Raw genomic sequence first — 19789 nt, 5'->3', positions numbered from 1 at the left:
GAGACACCGTTTATGTGAATTTTGTCCCAATTCATTGTGATGTAAAGTTGCGACGGTGAAGTTTTAGCCCAATGTTAAGCTTTTTTTTCTGTCCTTACGTTGGTTTGAAGACTAAAATAAATGCTAAAACCCATCCGTGCAAAAATACAATCAACCTTTTACCTTGTTAGCTGTCTCAATGTTGGCATAGACGTGTTTTATTGTTTCACTCACGCTGAAGCGCCGCGCGGTCTAGGCTGAGGCTCGGAGTGCGTCAGACGCTACACATCGTGAAAGCCTCCTTTGCACAATATAATCTTATTCCAAGTGTTGCACTTAAGCGACTGGTCATTAATGAAAAAAAAGTTAAGGCACACTTTTGTTCGCCGCCGCCGCCGTTGGGGACAGGAACGTCTTCTTTGTTGGTTTTCGCTGCTTCTTGGTTGGTTTTTGACACTTCTTTGGGGTGGGCGGACTGTAAGCTTCGAAACTGGGAACCGAAATGTTTTAACAATTCCGGGAGAACCAGAACCTTAGTCCCGGTTCTCGATTCTCGATGCCCAACCCTATCACACTCATGCTACTGCAAGCAATACAAGCAATACAGCACTTGCATACACACTGCAGCGTGCCGGAACATTAATACTTTTTTTCTTCGATTATAATGGTTTCGTGATCACGCGGAGCCAAAATCGAAATCATGATTATATTTCGATTAATGGCCCAGGGCTCGTTGAAAGTCACCTCCCCTGCTCCTCCCCGTCTTCTGATCTCCTACCAACTGTAGCTGCCTCTATCGGCACAGACATTTAGCTATAGTCGCTGTCTTCATTCACACATTCAACACTGGCACATATTTGATCAGACAAAATCCCTCCAGCCGTTTTTTTTGCCTGCGCCGCCCCTCCCCTCTTGATCTCTCTCTTGTTCTTATTCACACACACATACACAATATTTTTCCCACCCCTCTTTGAAAGCCCCTTGGGACCTCCGTCCCTCCCTCCCTTCTTCCATCTCCCCAGTTTCCAACTCTGCTGTCCAATAACGATCCCTTGCTGTCCCCCTCGCCACTTTTGATCAAAGTCCTTTCATCTCCCTGTCCCGCCCTCCCTGCACACAAACAGTCCCCTGGCTCCTTTTTTCTCTGCCTGCCTAATTTCCAGCTACAGTTTGGATTCAGTGATTTAATGTCTGATGAAATAAAAGTTCAGGCTTTCCAATGTACAGGGCCACCTCGAGGTTCGACAACAATTAAATCCATTATGCTGGTCAAACTTTGATTTGACAGCAAATTAATTGCAATATAAGCAGAATTTAATGCAGGGGTGAGATAAAAATGGCCTGTTTTTTATGCTGCCCACCTACAAATTACATTTTCAAGATTCCTATAATATTTGTTGCATTAATTTATTAATTTAACCATTTTTTCTTAACAGTGGTTAATAAAAATGTATTATTTTAAATAATGAAAAATATGAATTAAACATTTTAGTTTTGCATTTTACTTTTTAAATTTATTTCAATAAATAGTTGGTTCATTGATTATAATTAAATTATTGATAAATAATGGACTTAGAAAATGAGAATGAAAAACTATTTTACGCTTTACATACACATTGAAGTATTTATTTTGAACGGTAGACACTTGTGGAAAAAAGAAGAAAAAAAATTTTAAATTCTAATTCAGCTATTTTTTTATGCCGCCTTGGTTTTATATGGGCAATTGTCTAATTAATAATTAAACATATCATATGGTCATTTAGGTCCATTTGTTCTAGCAGACACTGTTCCACGGTCGCTATTGCTGTTGCTTTGTTCCTTGTTACTGAAAGGAAAGTAAAAACGGCTCCCGGAAATTGCCCAAAAAATGCAGAGGAAACTCCACCCTGTGGTGTCCTAGCCAATACCAGCCGTTGTGACACCCTCGACTTGGAGGTGAACTGCAGCACACTTTCAAAACTGCGCGCGTGGGTTGCGCTCGAGTATAAAGGCAAACTACGGGCCGTATAGCCACAGTGACGTCAGCTCGGTCGCCGTCCGGGCGAGTATAAAGAAGCCTTTAGTTTGCACAAACAATTAGCCACCCCCTCTCCAACAATTAGGATGGATCAAATTATCTTGTAGCTTACATCTCACTAAAGAAGTGACTTCCATCTTTTCCTTGTCAGGGGGTCGCCACCACAGTGAGTCACTAACATGATTTGTTTGTCTGACGTAACCTAACCATGTTTATCCGGGCTTTAATAAACCCATGTTTCTATACATATAAATGAATTAAAACTTGAGTGATGGGCAAAACAGTGCCAGCGAGCCGGATTAGACCCCTAGACGGGCCGGTTCTGGCCCGCGGGCCGTACGTTTGACATCCCTGATTTAAAATTTTATGCAGCCTTGCTTCTCCACTCAGACCGTCTTTGCTGGCTCCTCTGTTAGTTTATGCTGCTAAGCAATTCTGCGGCTCCGTCGGCCACACTGGTTAGCGCTCTGAAGCTAGTAAATGCTCAAGTAGTCGGTGGTAAATACAATGTAGTAAAAAAATAGTAAGTTCTAGCAATCACTTGCTGATTTGCAATGGATTTTTACTGTTTATGCCGTAATAGGCGAAGATTTTTTATCAAAATATCCCAAACTCTCGTCGGCCGAGGCAGCCGACTAGCTGTGCTTACGCCTCAGGAACTACTGTGTCGAGGCTTCTGGTTGTTCAGTACTAGTTACCTTGAAAAGTACCATACCATGAGCTGCACTTTGTGAAGTGCGCAGAACAGGTACGCAAAGTGAATGCACTGAGTGTAGTCTACAAACGCCATACAATATATCCTAACGAGAGGTTGTAGGCTTACAGTAAGTTCTAACTAGTGATGGGAGGGTATATTACATTGACTAAGTTAACAAACTCTTCAGTTGACAGTTCATTAGTTTTTTGTGTCGGCGGCGGAGCTGCTTTCCAAGCTCGAGTTCACGTGAATATTTTCTCTCCAAGTGTTGTATACTTTTACAGTTGCTGTTGTGGTACGCCAGCTCCCATTTGCAGTAATTGCATACCACTTTATTTAAGCAGGGATAAACTGCCAAGAAGCATTTTTGGGGTTATTCCCCAGCAAAAAACAAAAAAACAATAAGATAGGTGAATCTGCAGGTGCCGAACCGCAAGTATGCGGGGGTCTACTGTATACCTCACACAAGAACAGATTATTTATATCTATTGTATGAACAGAGTAAGTGTCGCGGTAGGTAGTAAAGTGTGTGTCGCGAGCTTGACAAAAGATGACACAGTTCATGGAGTGAATAATGAACAGCATGTACAACCCCAATTCCAATGAAGTTGGGATGTTGTGTTAAACAAAAATAAAAACAGAATACAATGATTTCCAAATCATGTTCAACCTATATTTAATTGAATACACTACAAAGACAAGCTATTTAATGTTCAAACTGATAAACTTTATTGTTTTTAGCAAATAATCATTAACTTAGAATTTTATGGCTGCAACACGTTCCAAATAAACGTTTGGCAACTGAGGACACTAATTGTTGAAGCTTTGTAGGTCGAATTCTTTCCCATTCTTGCGCGATGTACAGCTTCAGCTTTTCAACAGTCCGGGGTCTCCATTGTCATATTTTACGCTTCATAATGCGCCACACATTTTCAATGGGAGACAGGTCTGGACTGCAGGCAGGCCAGTCTAGTACCCGCACTCTTTTACTACAAAGCCACGCTGTTGTAACACGTGCAGATTGTGGTTTGGCATTGTCTTGCTGAAATAAGCATGGGCATCCATGAAAAAGATGTTGCTTGGATGGCAGTATATGTTTCTCCAAAACCTGTATGTACCTTTCAGCATTAATGGTGCCTTCACAGATGTTTAAGTTACCCATGCCATTGGCACTAACACAGCCCCATACCATCACAGATGCTGGCTTTTGAACTTTGCGTCCATAACAGTCCGGATGGTTCTTTTCCTCTTCGGTCCACAGGACACGACAGCCACAATTTCCAAAAACAATTTGAAATGTGGACTCGTCGGACCACAGAACACTTTTCCACTTTGCATCAGTCCATCTTAGATGAGTTCGGGCCCAGAGAATCCGGCGGCGTTTCTGGGTGTTGTTGATAAATGGCTTTTGCTTTGCATAGTAGAGTTTCAAGCTGCACTTACGGATGTAGCGCCGAACTGTATTTACTGACATTGGTTTTCTGAAGTGTTCCTGAGCCCATGTGGTGATATCCTTTACACATTGATGTCGGTTTTTGATGCAGGGCCGTCTTAGGGATCGAAGGTCACGGGCATTCAATGTTGGTTTTCGGCATTGCCGCCTATATGCAGTGATTTCTCCATATTCTCTGAACCTTTTGATGATATTATGGACCGTAGATGATGAAATCCCTAAATTCCTTGCAATTGTACGTGGAGGAACATTATCCTTAAACTGTTCGACTATTTTCTCATGCACTTGTTCACAAAGAGGTGAACCTCGCCCCATCTTTGCTTGTGAATGACTGAGCACTTCAGGGAAGCTCCATTTATACCCAATCATGGCAATTAGCCTGTTCACCTGTGGGATGTTCCAAACAGGTGTTTGATGAGCATTCCTCCACTTTCTCAGTCTTTTTTTGCCACCTGTCCCAGCTTTTTTGGAATGTGTTGCAGCCTAAAATTCTCAGTTAATGCATATTTGCTAAAAACAATAGAGTTTATCAGTTTGAACATTAAATATCTTGTATTCAATTAAATATAGGTTGAACATGATTTGCAAATCATTGTATTCCGTTTTTATTTATGCTTAACACAACGTCCCAACTTCATTGGAATTGGGGTTATAAAAAAGCCACTGACGTTTAACTCAAGCCATGTTGTGAGCTCACTGCGCGTTTCTTAGTTGTATATCCATACTTCCATTTTCTGAGCCGCTTATCCTCACAAGGGTCGCGGGAGTGCTGGAGCCTATCCCAGCTATCATTGGGCAGGAGGCGGGGTACACCCTGATCCGGTTGCCAGCCAATCACAGGGCACATAGACTCAAACAACCATTCGCACTCACATTCACACCTACGGGCAATTTAGAGTCTTCAATTCACCTACCATGCATGTTTTTGGGATGTGGGAGGAAACCGGAGTGCCCGGAGAAAACCCACGCAGGCACGGGGAGAACATGCAAACTTCACACAGGCGGGGCTGGGGATTGAACCCCGGTCCTCAGAACTGTGAGGCAGACGTGTGATTGTGCAGATTGTGTGACAATAGTCATTACTATATACACTATTTTGTTGTTTTGCATTGTGTAATCATTTTACATCATGGCCACCTGTTTCAAGTTAAATATAGTTTGCCCTAACATCTTGGAATGTGGCGGAGCTGGAAGTCCTTGTTATCCTCGAGGCACTTGGTCTTGGATCAGCCTTTATTTTTGAAACGAGTTGCAACATGCGTGATGCTTTCCTTTTTAGTTGAAGAAATAGTCTAGACTGCTGCTTACTGCGCCGTCTGCAAGTCAAGAGCACATTTCAATGGCACACACAAATGTGATCCCTGTGGATGCGTTGTTGAACTTGGAGGTGCTCCAACCTGAGACAGGGCTACCTTATAGCAGTGGCCTTTCACTGACCCATGTTCTGTTGTCAAGTAATACTGTATGTGTAGCGTCATAAAAGTGAGTTAATACACTGACCTGGACCATACGCTCTACTTCTAGTGGGCCAGTGCATTCCCTGACATCCTGAACAACTGACATCCTTGACAACTCATTTCAGGATTAACTCTTCTAGTTTTTTTTTTGCAACACGTTTCTGAAAGGACAATGCTGGAAAGAAAATAAGGTACTTTAACTTGAGTAATAGGGTTCTTTTTTCGTGGACACCACATCTGCGGCGGGGCACAAATGCTGTGGATCCTGATTTTTGTGCAAGTGCAAGGCTCGCTGCGCGTGTTTGGCTATTTGGCAGACTGGTTCGTGCCAAGCTGGGTGTTCTGGGTGTGTCTTTGGAGATGTACCTGGCGGAGTGACAATTAGGTTGCAGAAAGTTGATCTAAACATAAGCCTACTCAGACCAGATCCAAGTCCTTGCGCGAACAAGACCGCTGAAATAACACGATTTTGGTGAATTTTATAGACAGACAGATTAAGCATCGTCTTATAGCGCATAAAGAATCTCTGCTGAGACTGTCAGTTGTGCCACATTTAAAGGGAATGATAGGAGCCGCTTTGATTGGCGGCGAGTGAAGGAGACTGTAAACACTCACAGTAGGGCTTGGTGATGATAGAAAAAAATAATCACAATTATTTTGATTGACATTGAGATTCACACTTAAATTAGGATAAAAAGAGTCGAAAAAAGTCACGATTGAACTTTATTAATAAAACTCATTTTTCAAAGATTGGGAAGAACATATGCCTATGAGTATTGTTATATTACATTATACATATTATTATAGCTGTATGTGTTACTACATCCTTTGTGTGGGAATTGAAACTTCAACTGGGGTGTTAATAAACATCTTAAAGCACGCTCAGGGAGGGCACAAAAACATATGTCGCACCCTTGCTGCAAGGGTGCAGGGTGCTTTTACGCCGTTAATGAAAATATGGCCCCAAGTATTGATTCTGTTAAGCAATGTTGAGAGCTGTTACTGGTTATATTTTGACACGTTTCGATTTCCTCTTATCCCATTGCTGGTTGCTTGATAGACTCCCAGCTTGTATTTTGCAGCTTTTTGTGAACAAAAGACAACTCTTTTTTTTTTTTTTTTTGTTGTCCTGTTCGGCTGTTAGGTCAAACAGAAAGTAGGATCTGTACCCCTTTTATGCTGGGTTAGTTTTACTGTGCAACAATAGAGTTTTTAAGCTGCCACTGTGGTTCTTTGTATTCTGATGGATTTTGATTTCAGTCGGACAGAACAAAGTTTTAAAGGGGAGTGACAGAAAAAACAAAGGGGAGACGCAGTGAAAAGATAACTACATAATATAGGAAGAGAAGACAACATTAGCCGTAATAAAGATGAGAAAAGTAAATCATTATATGCCTGGAACAATTAGAACATTAGATTTGAGTGTTTTATGTGGCAGTAGTGTTACATCTTGTAAAGGAAGGACAGGACAATATAGGACAAGATTGTACAGGAGAAGGACAGGAGGGGAAGCTTGTAGGACAGAGGTAGTGGACCCGGCTGTACAACTGAAGTGTGGTTGAAGTGTAAATTCTAAACATCCTTAGAAATAGAGTGCAGGTGAGGGGATACCCAGGAAGTCTGTATTGTTATGAGTTATTTATCGCAATGAGTGAGTGGCCCCACACCAAGCAAATAAGTCCCAGAGGTGAGTATCTGCGGACACATGCAACTGAATTGACACCATCTCGCATGCACAATAACCTTCAGAAGTGACCTGTAATTGCTGTGCCTGCACAGCACGGGCTGAGGACCCCACCCCACCCAGCTGAGAGGCAGGTCCGGCCCAAGAAACACCGCCATGAGCCTAGTGGAAACCCCGCTGTTACTGACCTGCCAGGTCCCCAACTGGAAGTCATTGGACCTACCCTGTGCCTAAGTGATCCCTGAGTGGTGTAGTGCATTACCATCTTGATTGGCCCGTGAGGATGGGGGTAAGGGTAGTGCTGCTGGACACAGCCAAACCCCCCTGACCCAAATCTGGAGGAGTAAAGCGTCTAGACTGGGAACCAGCACTGATGTACTGAATCCCGGTCCGACGCCTGCATCCCCTGACCCCGCACCAGCCCCCCAAGAAACCCTGAGTATGTGTGTGTCCCCGGATGTGATTAGTGAAAAAATATTTACAGTTAATGGTGTGAGTCTGTGCTAAGTGACTGATTCAGAGGCATGGCTCTTGCCGCCCGGGCCCATCTGGTGTAACAACTACAGGGAGAGAGGACCCTCACAAGGGTCACAGGAGTGCTGGAGCCTATCCCAGCTGTGATCAGGCAGGAGGCGGGATACACCCTGAACCTGATTTTATTTTGATAGAGTAATCTGATGATTGTGAAAATGTCTTTATGAGATTGAAGATGGCTTGAAGAGATGACTTGTTTTTTGAAAATAAGGAAGAATGTCATCTGCAAACAAATTGATTTTGTGTTCTCCCATTGGCAAGCAGGTAGCTTTAATACTAGCACTTTGATGTATTGCGGTTGCTCGTGGTTCGATGAATATTGCAAATAGCGTTGGTGAAAGTGGGCACCCTTGTCTGATTTCTCTTTATAGAGTAAATCTTTGTGATGTGATCCTGTTTGTGCTGACTGTTGCTTTTGGCAAGTTGTATAATGCTGCTATCCAGTGTATAAATGAGTCTCCAAGTACAAGTAAAATCTCCGAAGTACAGTAAACTCCCTCCATCGCGGGGGTTATGTACGTGCGTAAATGTTGTTCTTTTTGTTATGATGTCTAATTGATGTTTTGCCTTTTGGAGTTGGTTTCTGAGCGTATCTGTTCGATTCATTGCATACTCTTCTGTGAGATGTTTAATTTTTCCCTCAATTTCATTTTTAATTCTTGGTTGTTTTTTTGTACAAGGAGTATTCGACCTCTCATTACAGATATCCCGGTTTCCCAAAGCAGAGATGGGGATATGTCTTGGGAGTAATTTAAGTTCAAGAAGTCATCCCATTCTTTCCTCACAAATGAATCAAAATCCGGGTCTTTCAATAAAGACATGTTAAAGCACCGTGTTGGTGGAGGTACCAGATTTGACTCAATTTTTAGGTCGAGAAAAATTGGTGCATGGTCACTGATGATGATTGGATGCATTTCGGAGGTAATTTTATGAGCCGCCGAATTGTTTGAGAGGAAGAAGTCTATTCTTGAGAAAGAGTGGTGTACAAAGGAACAAAATGTGTACTCTTTTTGTGTACAATTTTTTTTAGTCTCCATATGTTGACGAGTCCAAAGTCATCCATATAGTGCTCTAATATATTGCCGCATTGTGGCTGATTTCTATTTTTTTAATTTGAGCGATCTATGAACAGTAATGCCAGTAAATTACAAAAAAAAAAAAAAACACCATTTTGAGTAACAAGCAAAGTAATGCATTACTTTTCTCAGGAAAAGTAATTAAACTACAGTTAATTCTTCTCACCAACAATAGTTACTTTTGCATCAACAATGCCTCTCACAAAGTACTACTTTGTCACTGGTGATTCAAACAAAGAGCAGTCCAGCTGTGCAAAAGCATTTAACCAAGATAGCTATTTTCTTTTTCTTTGTCTTATTCTTTTCTTTTTTTTTTTTTTCAACAAAACAAGGAAAGCGATTGGGAAGTGATTGTTTATTACACAATGCATAGTGACGGTGCAGTACCATAAAAGTGCAAAGAAATGCACGATTTCACTGTCGTCACACTATTTTTGTTATTTTCCTTAGTAAAAAGTGTATGTGATTGTTGTTACTTTTTTATTTACACAATAATACAGTTTAACTGGCGTGTTAAACGCGCAATGCATTGTGGGTTAATTAATCATATCAAAGTGCGCGGTCATAAATCGGTCATGGAGGGTAAGGACTGACTCATTGATGGACTTACAATACTTCGCTTAATTAATATTTACAATGAAAAGGGAGAACTTTAAACTTCGTCTGGAGTCTGGACTGTGAGCTGGTTTAACCCGCTGCACGGCTGACGTCGCGTAGCAAGTGGTCCCCCCCCGTCAGTCGCCCACAGAATTTGCTAGTTAAACAGCTGGTTAAACGCATCAAAATTACTGTGGTGGGAGCAATGGTATGTGTGTGTGTGTGTGTGTGTATGTGTGCGTGTGTGTGTGTGGGGGGGGGGGGGGGGGGGGGGGTCACTCACTTTCACGTTTACGTACACGCGCGCACAAACGCACGCACACACACACAGTCGCCTTCATGGACCACAATCGGCATCTATCTATCTATCTATCTATCTATCTATCTATCTAGCTATCTATCTATCTATCTATCTATCTATCTATCTATCTATCCAGTTAAGAGTCTTTAGAGGACGTGTGATGAAAATGATGTGGTTGTTTACGTTTATTTACTTACTGTACTATGTTGGCATGTCAAGTCTGCACTAAGTTGTTGATTTAATGTAGCTTCAACTTCACTAATATTTAAGTTATTGGTTCATGTTGATGACATCATTCTGTAACTTGTGTAGCATACATTACTAAGTAATGGGTATGGTTTAGCAATGCTTTTTTTTGTACTGTGGAAAAGTGATATTCCTGCCACTTGGCAGCTCCTGAAAGTAAAAAAAAGTTACTTTTTTCTAACGTAGTTACCTTTGAAATCAAGTAATCAGTAAAGTAACTAAGTTACCTTTAAGATCAAGTAATCAGTGAAGTTAATTTTTTCAAAGTAATTGTGGCAACACTGTCTATGAAGGGATTAAGAGTAAGGTTAAAGTTGCCTCCTATGAGTTGTGGAATTGGCTGATAGTTTAATCAAGTGTGAAATTAGCGTGTGCAAAAAGGCTGGGTCATCTTTATTAGGACCGTAAACATTGACAATTGTATCTAGTTTGTTAAATATTGTTACCTGTATAATTATGTCTCCGCCTTCTGGGTCTGCTACTGGATTATTTATTGTAAAAAGTAGTCTTTTATGAACTAGTATTGAGACTCCTCTTTGTTATAAAAAGTTATAAAAAGCCGAGATAACCTGAGTGAAATTTGAATGAATGAGGTATTTTTCTTTTGATTCGGTTAGATGCGTTTCTTGTATTAGGAGTAGGTCTGTTTTCAATTTAGTTATATAATCCATCATCTTAATTCTCTTTGCCTGTGAAAAGACAATTTGACCTTCTGTAGATTGTGTCATACATTTGAGTTCATCTGTTCACTCGCCGCTTTTACGTGTGGCAGATAATGATACGACTTGTCATTTAAAGTTTAGAGCATTATAATTTTGAACAGATAAGTATTAGACTGGTTTCTTATGCTTGTAAGACTTTTCATAAATGTTAAAATGTTACTTAAATCATTGCCTGCACAGTTAATAAAGGTTTTATGGTGGCGACAGTTTCAATTTTGTTTCGTGCAGCAAAGTTAGACAAGCGTTGCAGGAGGGATTGTGGTCAATGAAGGTAAAATTAGTTATTATTTTGAGAAAAGAGATAACTAGCTAAAGTAATAATAAGAATTCTTAAGATTAAATTAGGCACGGCGGACGACTGATTTGAGCGTCTGCCTCACAGTTCTGAGGACCGGGGTTGAAATCCCAGCCCCGCCTGTGTGGAGTTTGCATGTTCTCCCCGTGCCTACGTGGGTTTTCTCCAGGCACTCCGGTTTCCTCCCACATCCCCAAAAACATGCATGGTAGGTTAATTGACGACTCTAAATTGCCCGTAGGTGTGAATGTGAGCGTGAATGTTTTTTTTCTATGTGCCCTGCGATTGGCTGGCAACTCGTTCAGGGTGGGTCCAGCACTCCCGCGACCCTTGTGAGGATAAGCGGCTCAGAAAATGGATGGATGGATGGATGGAAGATTAAATTAACAGACGTGCTGGAAATCCTTTGTATTTAGTTTCACCTGCAGCTTTAAGAGGCTATTCCCAAGATCCATATAATCACACCAGTGTTCCATTTTTTAATACACTTTGTCAGTCCCGTTGCGCATGAAGTTTTCACACTGAGCAAGTCCTTAGTTCATCATCCATATTTCATGGTCAGGATAGGCTTTACTAACTGCAGCCAGTCTTGTATAGAGTACCTGAAAGCAATACTTGAATGAAGGACAAGTACTGTATCTTAACAGAAAATAACTTCGGTAGAAGTTAGTCACCTTGTAGAATGTTACTTGAGTAGAAGTCTTAAAGTATCTGACGGTTTGCTCCAGTTAAGTATGAAAAGTAATTCTCTGATATTCATTGTACTTACATATTGAAAGTAGAAGTAACAGTATTAAAATAAAATGTTCTAAGTTTTGTTTGTATTCATATAAAGTGTGTTTTTGTCTGTATAGTTTACTGTCGAGGTGTACATTAGTTAAATTATCTATGTGTTACCTAATGAGTGACTGTAGCTTGGCCATCGTGTGATGCTGGAGACAGATGCACACACACTACTCTACAGGATTATATAAAGACTTCCCGATTACCTGAGTCTCATTTTCATGACCTTCTCCTTCTGGAATCCCTACTTTATCAGTGCAGGCAGGGCTGCGATTCAAGCATTCAGTCAATGGCCAATTTCTTTCGATTTTGTTCGGTAGTTATGAGTGAGAAAGACTGTTAGAGCAAAAGTATACATTTTATTTTAGAAATGTAGTGTCGTAAAAGTTGCCCGAAATGTAAATAAGTAAAGATCTGTGAATATTCTACTTAAATACAGTAACAATATAGAATAAGTATTTGTACTTCAGCTTTACTTTGTCACACGGTAGTAATAGTCAACAATTATTTATTTTTCCTTGATTTTAATTGGACACTGGTTTCTATGCTCGTATTTTTGGAGGAGCCATATTTCTCATGTTGTGTTTTGATTAACAACCTCTTTAATTGCATGCTCAGCACATTGTGTGTTGGGTGTTACTATTTCATCCATCCATTTTCCGTACCGCTTACCCTCACTATTTCAATATTTCTTATTATAATCAATTCAGCACTCAGTGTTGTACCTGAACGAGTTCAAAGAACGAAGGTTCATGAACTAGTTTATATTTTGGGCGAACGTGAACTGAACTTAGTTCATTTCTGCCTGATCAACGTTTTTGAGAACATGCTCATTCTGGCGTCTGTGAACGGTTTTCGAATCAAAGTTCATTTTCATTCCAGAGTGCCAAGTTTTGTGAGGGACTTCCAGGACAAAACCCATCTGAATACACTATATACGAGCATTCATATGTCGGGGATAAGGGGGATAAATGCCGTATGTGACAACCAATTCAGTGCGGCCGGCATTCATGTTTACATGCATGAGGTGCGTTCAGTGACAGTCCATAAATGGGAGAGAATGTGTTCTCCATTAGGAAAATGATATGTATTAGAAACACTGTACGATCACACTGTCATAATATGGAATTAATTTTGTTTTGGAATATTACTAGATAAGATAAAATATGTAGTTAATACGTATAGTCAGCCAGAGCTGCTGGGAATACAAAGTTGTCAATGTCCCTTCACCATCATTCCTGTCATACTGTGTTGCGTGTTTTTGTTTTAATACCTCACTTTAAAGAAGACCAAGCAACACGTTTTTCCTCATGTGTTTTAGATTGCAGGGTGAAAGCTGTAGCTGGCAACTAGTGTGGACTGAATGGGTGGCAACAATGGGGAAATGAAATGTCAGTATTTTGAGGGTAATAGCCCGTCAGCAACATACATACATACAACATCCATACGGCAACGACATGACAACATATGCTCCTTCTCAGCCCCTAACTGTCTGTGTTGTTTTTGTTGTCTTGCAGGCTTTAGTTGAAGACATTTGCTCGAAGACTGCATCTCTCCCAGTAGGCACGTGAAAATACGCTGCTTGAGTGGGGTAATAAGGCCTTGAAGGTGTGCTGTTTGCTTGGCTTAGCGGTGTCCTCAAGTGGATTCTGAAGAAAATGTGGAGGATGCTACAAAGGAAAGCGAGGACATAAAATATTCTCCTCTGATGTCACTGTGGAAGAAATGATGAACGAGAGAGGAAGGAAAGTGGCTGAGGGTCACTAGTTTGAGCACAGCTGACACCTTTTAGGACAAGGAGAAAAAACGTCTGGGGAACCGAGAGAGAGAGAGAGACAGAGACAGACAGGGACTGACAGAGGAGAAAAGCTGCAAAGGAGGTCTCGGCAGACTGAGAAAAGCCAATTTCCATGGCTACCGACCCGGGAGAGCCCACAGGCACGGAGGACTCCTCGGAGAAACCTGATGGACAGAGGAAGGAGGACCTGCACCAGGAGGGTGGAGCGAACACGCAGAGGGACAGGACACATAGCAACCCCTCGGACGTCCTCCCATCTCATGCTGAGGGGAGGAGAAGGACTGGAGAAGAGCATGGAGGAACAGGAAAAGCTCATCAGGAGGGTGTGGTAGCCTCAGTCACACCCCAGATTTTCTTCTCAACACCCATCTTGCCAGTTGACACAGGCCAGAAATGTCAGAGGCGGAAGAAGCGCTTCTTCAGGAAGAGCGTAGAGATCTGTGAGGAGGAAGATGACATGGTTCTCCCAGAAGCTCCCCATAGTGCGCCCCACTTAGAGCTGCGCTCCTTTGACCCAGTCTTCACCAGCAGTTTCCAGCAGCAAGGAGCTGTGTCCTGTGCTGGCCTGGGTCAAGACCCATCTTGCCCGAGTGACCAGGAGCCTAGCAAGGGTGGCGCTCCTTCCTCACCCTCCCAAAAGGGGAAAGAGAGGGAGCGTGAGCAGGAAGAGGAGGCAGAGATGAAAGCTGTGGCCACCTCTCCTGGAGGCAGGTTCCTCAAATTTGACATTGAACTGGGCAGAGGAGCTTTCAAGACCGTTTTTAAAGGGCTGGACACTGAGACCTGGGTGGAGGTGGCTTGGTGTGAACTTCAGGTATAATGACTTCTTTTCTTTCAACCCTTGCTGATTCGTGGGTCGCTGTTCATTAATTCACATTCACATTTTTTTCTGTGCTACCTATCCTGAGCTATTCACTGAAAAACCTGTGCTCTTTCTATAATGCTCTAAGATGCCACAAGATGCCTTCAAAGCCCTGGCTAATAGGAAAGTATTACTTTGTGTCAAGGAAGTATGTTGACGTAATAGATCTCGACTTAGAGACTAACAGCTTTGTAGCTGCGGATGCGGAGAGTCTGCTGCGTGTAAATGCTCACTTTCGTATAGTTTTTGAAAATCAAATACTCTATAAGCTATTTAGTTTTAAGGGTAATGTTGTAAGATGAGTTTGAAATCAGGTGTGGTAATATATTTCCATTTTGGAGGGGGTGTCAATTACTCTCGTTTTTTCGCTATTCCTGGCAGGGTTTGGTCCCTATCCCTGCGAATAGCAGGGGGTTACTGTATCGCAATAACATCAAATAAGTCCCTTTCGCCCTGCAAAAATGGCACATGAGAGATGTAACCACAGAGCCAGCATTTATTTGCGAGTGTCTTTCACATAGGACCTAACAAAGTGGGACAATGCTGTGTCGATGTGGCGTTCTGCTAAATAAATCATTCGATCGCATCAGTGCCAGTGTGAGGTGTGACATATAAAATAATTGTCAGACAGTGACAATTGCTTGGTCGAAGTGTTAAACTCCCCCCGCCCAATCTCGGGTATATCAACTTTGTGTCAGGACCTTTCACACAGAACAGGGACACAAGAAAAAAACAGGGATACAAGAAACAAACTGATAAAAGGCAGGCGGTGAGAAAGCAGCTCCTGAGAATGTAACCTTGTTATGAATATGAATTGTAATAAGGCCGATAGCACGTTAATCCTGCCTCTTTTATGTGTAGAATTACTGGAGCACTTCCCTTGAAACCGTTACATCCCAGCTATATAGAGGAGTTTAGGGTCTTAAGGTAGACCATCCTTAACACCCTAAACTGTCGTTTCTAAAGCTGTTATGAATTACAGAGTTTTTGGCTCAGCGCTACTTCTGAGGGATCTATTCAATGTTGTTACAAAAGGGTGATTATTTAAATGTTTGTTTATAACCATGATGAATATAACATTTGCGGCACTTTCGCCATACAACACACGCCTGTGTCACACATTGTTGCCTGTCTAATGTAATGAAACATGAGATGGAAATGGTATGGAAATAAAAGCTGAGCCGTAATGGAGAACGTTGAACCATGGAGTTAACATTAGTAGTCCAAGACATTCTTGTGGAGGAGAATAGAAAGTACAATAGAAAGCAGTGTTGTGGCATACCGCCCCTCAAGCCACTGCTGGCTTTGTGTGTTTGGTTTGGATCTTATCCTTCAGATCACTTCGGTCTGTAGAGTGACAACTCGTCCCTTTGACCACCACGGTTTTTGGTACTGTGTCCCAGTATTGGTACAGAACACTAGGTATTGGCAAATGCATACAACCAACTTGAATTGTGAGGGCATAAAATGCCATTAGTACTCTTATCCTACACAGTCTATCACCCTTTCACCACAGTAGAAGCTCAGCAAGCTTACAGTTTAATTATTTGACTATTAAAAAATAAATACATACAAATAAATAAATAATAAAATTACTTCTGTAAATTGCTGCAAAATTTTTTTTTTCTTTGGCTTTGTATGACATGTGTTCTGAAAGGACGGCTTTAAATAACCACCAGAGATTAACATGGAGTAAGCGCAATCCTTGTTTTCTAAGCAGAAAAGACTCAGGTGGTGCCCACTACCTTTTGTCCAGTGTTAGCAAGTTTTTCAGTGTCATGATTGTTGGAATGATGGCCAGTAGTCACATGGATGAGTACATGGATGTGTACAAGTGTTGCTATTGCTGTTACCACATTTGTTTGGTTAGGTTGCTACTTTCTGTTTGGATTGATTGGATGCTCAGCCTGTTATAAGTAGTCTTTACACCAGATTTTATCGGGCTGATCGGTATCAGCCGATATTTAGCATTTTCTGCTGATCGGCTTTAATGTCATAATTCGCCGATCCGATTCAATGAGCCCAAAAGACATTTAGTCCACGTCACCAACGTGCACAGTATAGTTGAATCCAAAAGCTGATTCATTTTTAGCCTTGTCGCGCGTCTTTTGACGTAGTATTGGAAATATCTGATGGCCAATGAAGTTATTAAAAAAAAAAACGTCGGCGGTGTGGAACAGACAACACGTCTGAGACAGACAACACGTAATGCCCGGATCAGACTACAAGACAAATTTGCTCTTTCACGATTGCACTATGTCAGACTACTGCAATAAAATCTTGTATTCCGATACCACCGCGTCCCGTTTTTTACGATCATTGGGCTTTATCTTGTCAACTCAAATGCAACCGGATACACTCGTTACCGTGGCGACGACAACAAGAGCGGAGCGCGGCGACTTTGTATTATATGGACAAAATGGGGGAAAACGTGTGTTGGTGGTCACCGGTGCTCAGGACAGGAGAGGACGTTCGTTTCAGGCTTGCTTGAGGTATGTTCCCGTACTTTGAATACGAAACGGCTCGCAAGCGGGCAACAAAACGTTATGTAGCCTAGCAAGCGAGTGGTACCACGAATGGTTGGACGTAAACATGCCGCCGTTCTGTCGAATCATGCTCTAAAGCTTCGGTGTGGGTGAAGTAATTTAATTAAAAATAAATAATTTAATTACAGTAAGTTAGCACCCATTATTTCTGTCATGTAATGTTGGTTTGACCTGACTGATTAGAATACACGATGAATCCAGCACCACATTGACTGCAGCGCTCGCTCAATGTCACATGAGCTGCAACGTATACTCCTGATTACCAAAGCCATTCCGACGCACACCGACATTTCAATGAGTCCTTAGGCTAGTCAGATTGGTGCCATCAAAGTTATAATTGACTCACGATGAAGATAACAACAAACTAAAGACTACATAACATAGTAGGCCATTTACAAGTGGATACTTTTTTTGTGGGAGCACCTTCCATATCTTCGTCTGTCCACAAAGACAGGGAAGCCAGCGGATTAGCTGTCCAAATGCAGCATGAAAGGGCAGGAAATTAAAGCTCACAGGGCAGACACCATTGCTTGGACAGTATTTCTTCTCTCTTTCTGTGTGAAATTCCACAGTCAGAAAAGAGTCATATTCTCCCTTACATTTGCCTCACTTGTATATTTTCCTCCTTTTCTCCATCAGTGGATGAGTTCATAAAGAAGGATGTGTCCAACTTTTAAAAGAATTTCCCATAGAGCTCAATTATATTTCTAATAATTTGTTCAAGTGCAAACTGCTGCCATCATAAAGCCATTGTTTACAGAGCAGACACTGTTTTATGTAACATTTTAACATGATTAATTCTCATACAAGCAGACGTTAACCATTCTGTTAGAAATACTCTTAAACACTCACTTAATTTTAAAGGGGACATATTTTGCCAAACCAACTTTTTCTAGTATTTGGGTTGTAATATTGTCTCTATGGTGCCTCACTAAACGTGTAAAATATGAATTTAAATCGACGTATTCCTGAGTTCCATACGTTTTTCTGCCGAGAGGCCTGAAATTAGGTCATTCGAATTTCTCAAGGTTATCTACAGTACCTCACTCGTGAAGATCTCTGCCTTCCCTTTCCGCTCCCGAGCCAGCGCTGTCAACATAAGAAACACGTGTGCTCTCACAAGTGGATCTACACGGAAGCAACCCATCAGAGGAAAGGGGGCGGTATTAGCGGAGACAAAACCTGGTCAAACAGAAGTACCTGTCAGAGGGTCCTTTCTGCACACTGGTATGAGAAAACCAGAGTGTTTTTTTTAAATGAAATTGACACTTTTATACTAACTCCATGTTAGAGAGTCACTCTATGGACATCTAAATTGCCAAAATACAGGACCTTTAAAGACAAGGGGGTGCTATTCTTTTATGTTAACTACAAAATGAAATAGACCACTAATATAATGTAAAACATTAAAATATGAAACACTGCCTTATTAAATCACAATTGACAAAGCATTTTGTTGCTGTTGGGCAGAATCCTTGCATCTCGAAATTCACACTTTTTTAGGAAATAAATAAAAAAAACAGTTATCTTTTTGAGTTACCAAGCACTTTAATGTTTAAGATCCTCAAAGAAATGTAAAAATCAAAGATAACACAAGTAAACATAAATGCAGTTTTTAAATGGTGATTTTATTTATTAAGGGGGGGTATTTAAAGCTACCTGCTCTGTGTGAAAATGTAATTACCCCCCTTGTTAAATCATGAATTAACTGTGGCTAATCACATTTTTGGAAAAGCTGAACTCATTTTCACAGGCCACACCCAAGCCTGATTTACGTCCACACCTGTTCAACAACAAAATCATTCAATTAGAATCTGTCTGACAAAATGAAGTCGGACAAAAGATCTCAAGAGGCTGCAACAAAATGGCATGATCCAAAGAAATTCAAGAACAGATGAGAAATAGAGTCATTGACATCTGTCATTCTGGAAAGGGTCACAAAGCCATTTCTAAAGCTTTAGGACACCAGCAAACCACAGTGAGAGCCATTGTCCACAAATGGAGAAAACATGGTGAACCTTCCCAGGAATGTATATATATATATATATATATATATATATATATACATTATATAGTGGTGATGCACCGAAATGAAAATTCTTGTCTGAAACCGCAACCCGAAGCTGGATGAGGGGAAACACGGCCGAAAGCCGGAACACAGAAAGAAATGATCAATCAATCAATCAAACTATATTTGTAAGCCCTTTTCATACAAAAAAAAAATGCAACGCAAAGTGCTTTATATTAATTCAAATATAAAAATGAATCAAACCCGCCAATGATTAATTATAAAACTATACCAATTATTAGTAAAATTGCATTTATGGCTATGACTGCAGAGCTGCTAACCTATAGAAATCTACTTCCAGAACAATTTAAATTTCCATACTAAATTATGCAAAAATAACATTACCGCAGGACAGTTATTGCAGTATCATCTAGTATCTATACAATAAATTCTGCATACTGTTCAATTTCACGGCATAAGCATTACTCTATAATCAGAATCGTTAATAAATTATGGCTTCAATATTTGTTATTTTAAAGTATTTATTGCATCAACATGGCGGACGCATTTGGAGCCAAATTTCTTCCCTTGCATGCTTTTTCTGTATTTCGTCTATCCACTATTGCTGCTGAAATGATGCAGATTTCCCCATTGTGGGACAAATAAAGGTTGTCTTATATTATAAAGATTTATTTTACTAATGTACTTTTAAATTATAGATTCATTTTGCTATG

At 41.0% G+C, this 19789-nt stretch overlaps 1 protein-coding gene across 7 annotated transcripts in view; it reads left to right on the top strand.

Annotated features, from left to right (window-relative positions):
• The window catches only part of wnk3 (WNK lysine deficient protein kinase 3), a 78588-nt gene that overhangs the window by 11268 nt on the left and 47531 nt on the right, over nucleotides 1-19789 (top strand). For 5 of the 7 annotated variants that reach the window (XM_061775060.1, XM_061775078.1, XM_061775034.1 and 2 more), the window contains exon 2: nucleotides 13359-14453. In XM_061775060.1, coding sequence (XP_061631044.1) covers nucleotides 13752-14453 — 702 coding nt within the window. In that variant the 5' untranslated portion in view covers nucleotides 13359-13751. Of the gene's footprint in view, nucleotides 1-13162; nucleotides 13248-13358; nucleotides 14454-19789 lie in introns of all 7 variants that reach the window. The other 2 variants (XM_061775044.1, XM_061775054.1) reach the window with 2 other exon arrangements.

The sequence above is a fragment of the Phyllopteryx taeniolatus genome, chromosome 1 (genome assembly GCF_024500385.1).
Source record: "Phyllopteryx taeniolatus isolate TA_2022b chromosome 1, UOR_Ptae_1.2, whole genome shotgun sequence".
NCBI lineage: Eukaryota > Metazoa > Chordata > Actinopteri > Syngnathiformes > Syngnathidae > Phyllopteryx > Phyllopteryx taeniolatus.
This window is presented reverse-complemented; position numbering and strand designations above follow the sequence as displayed.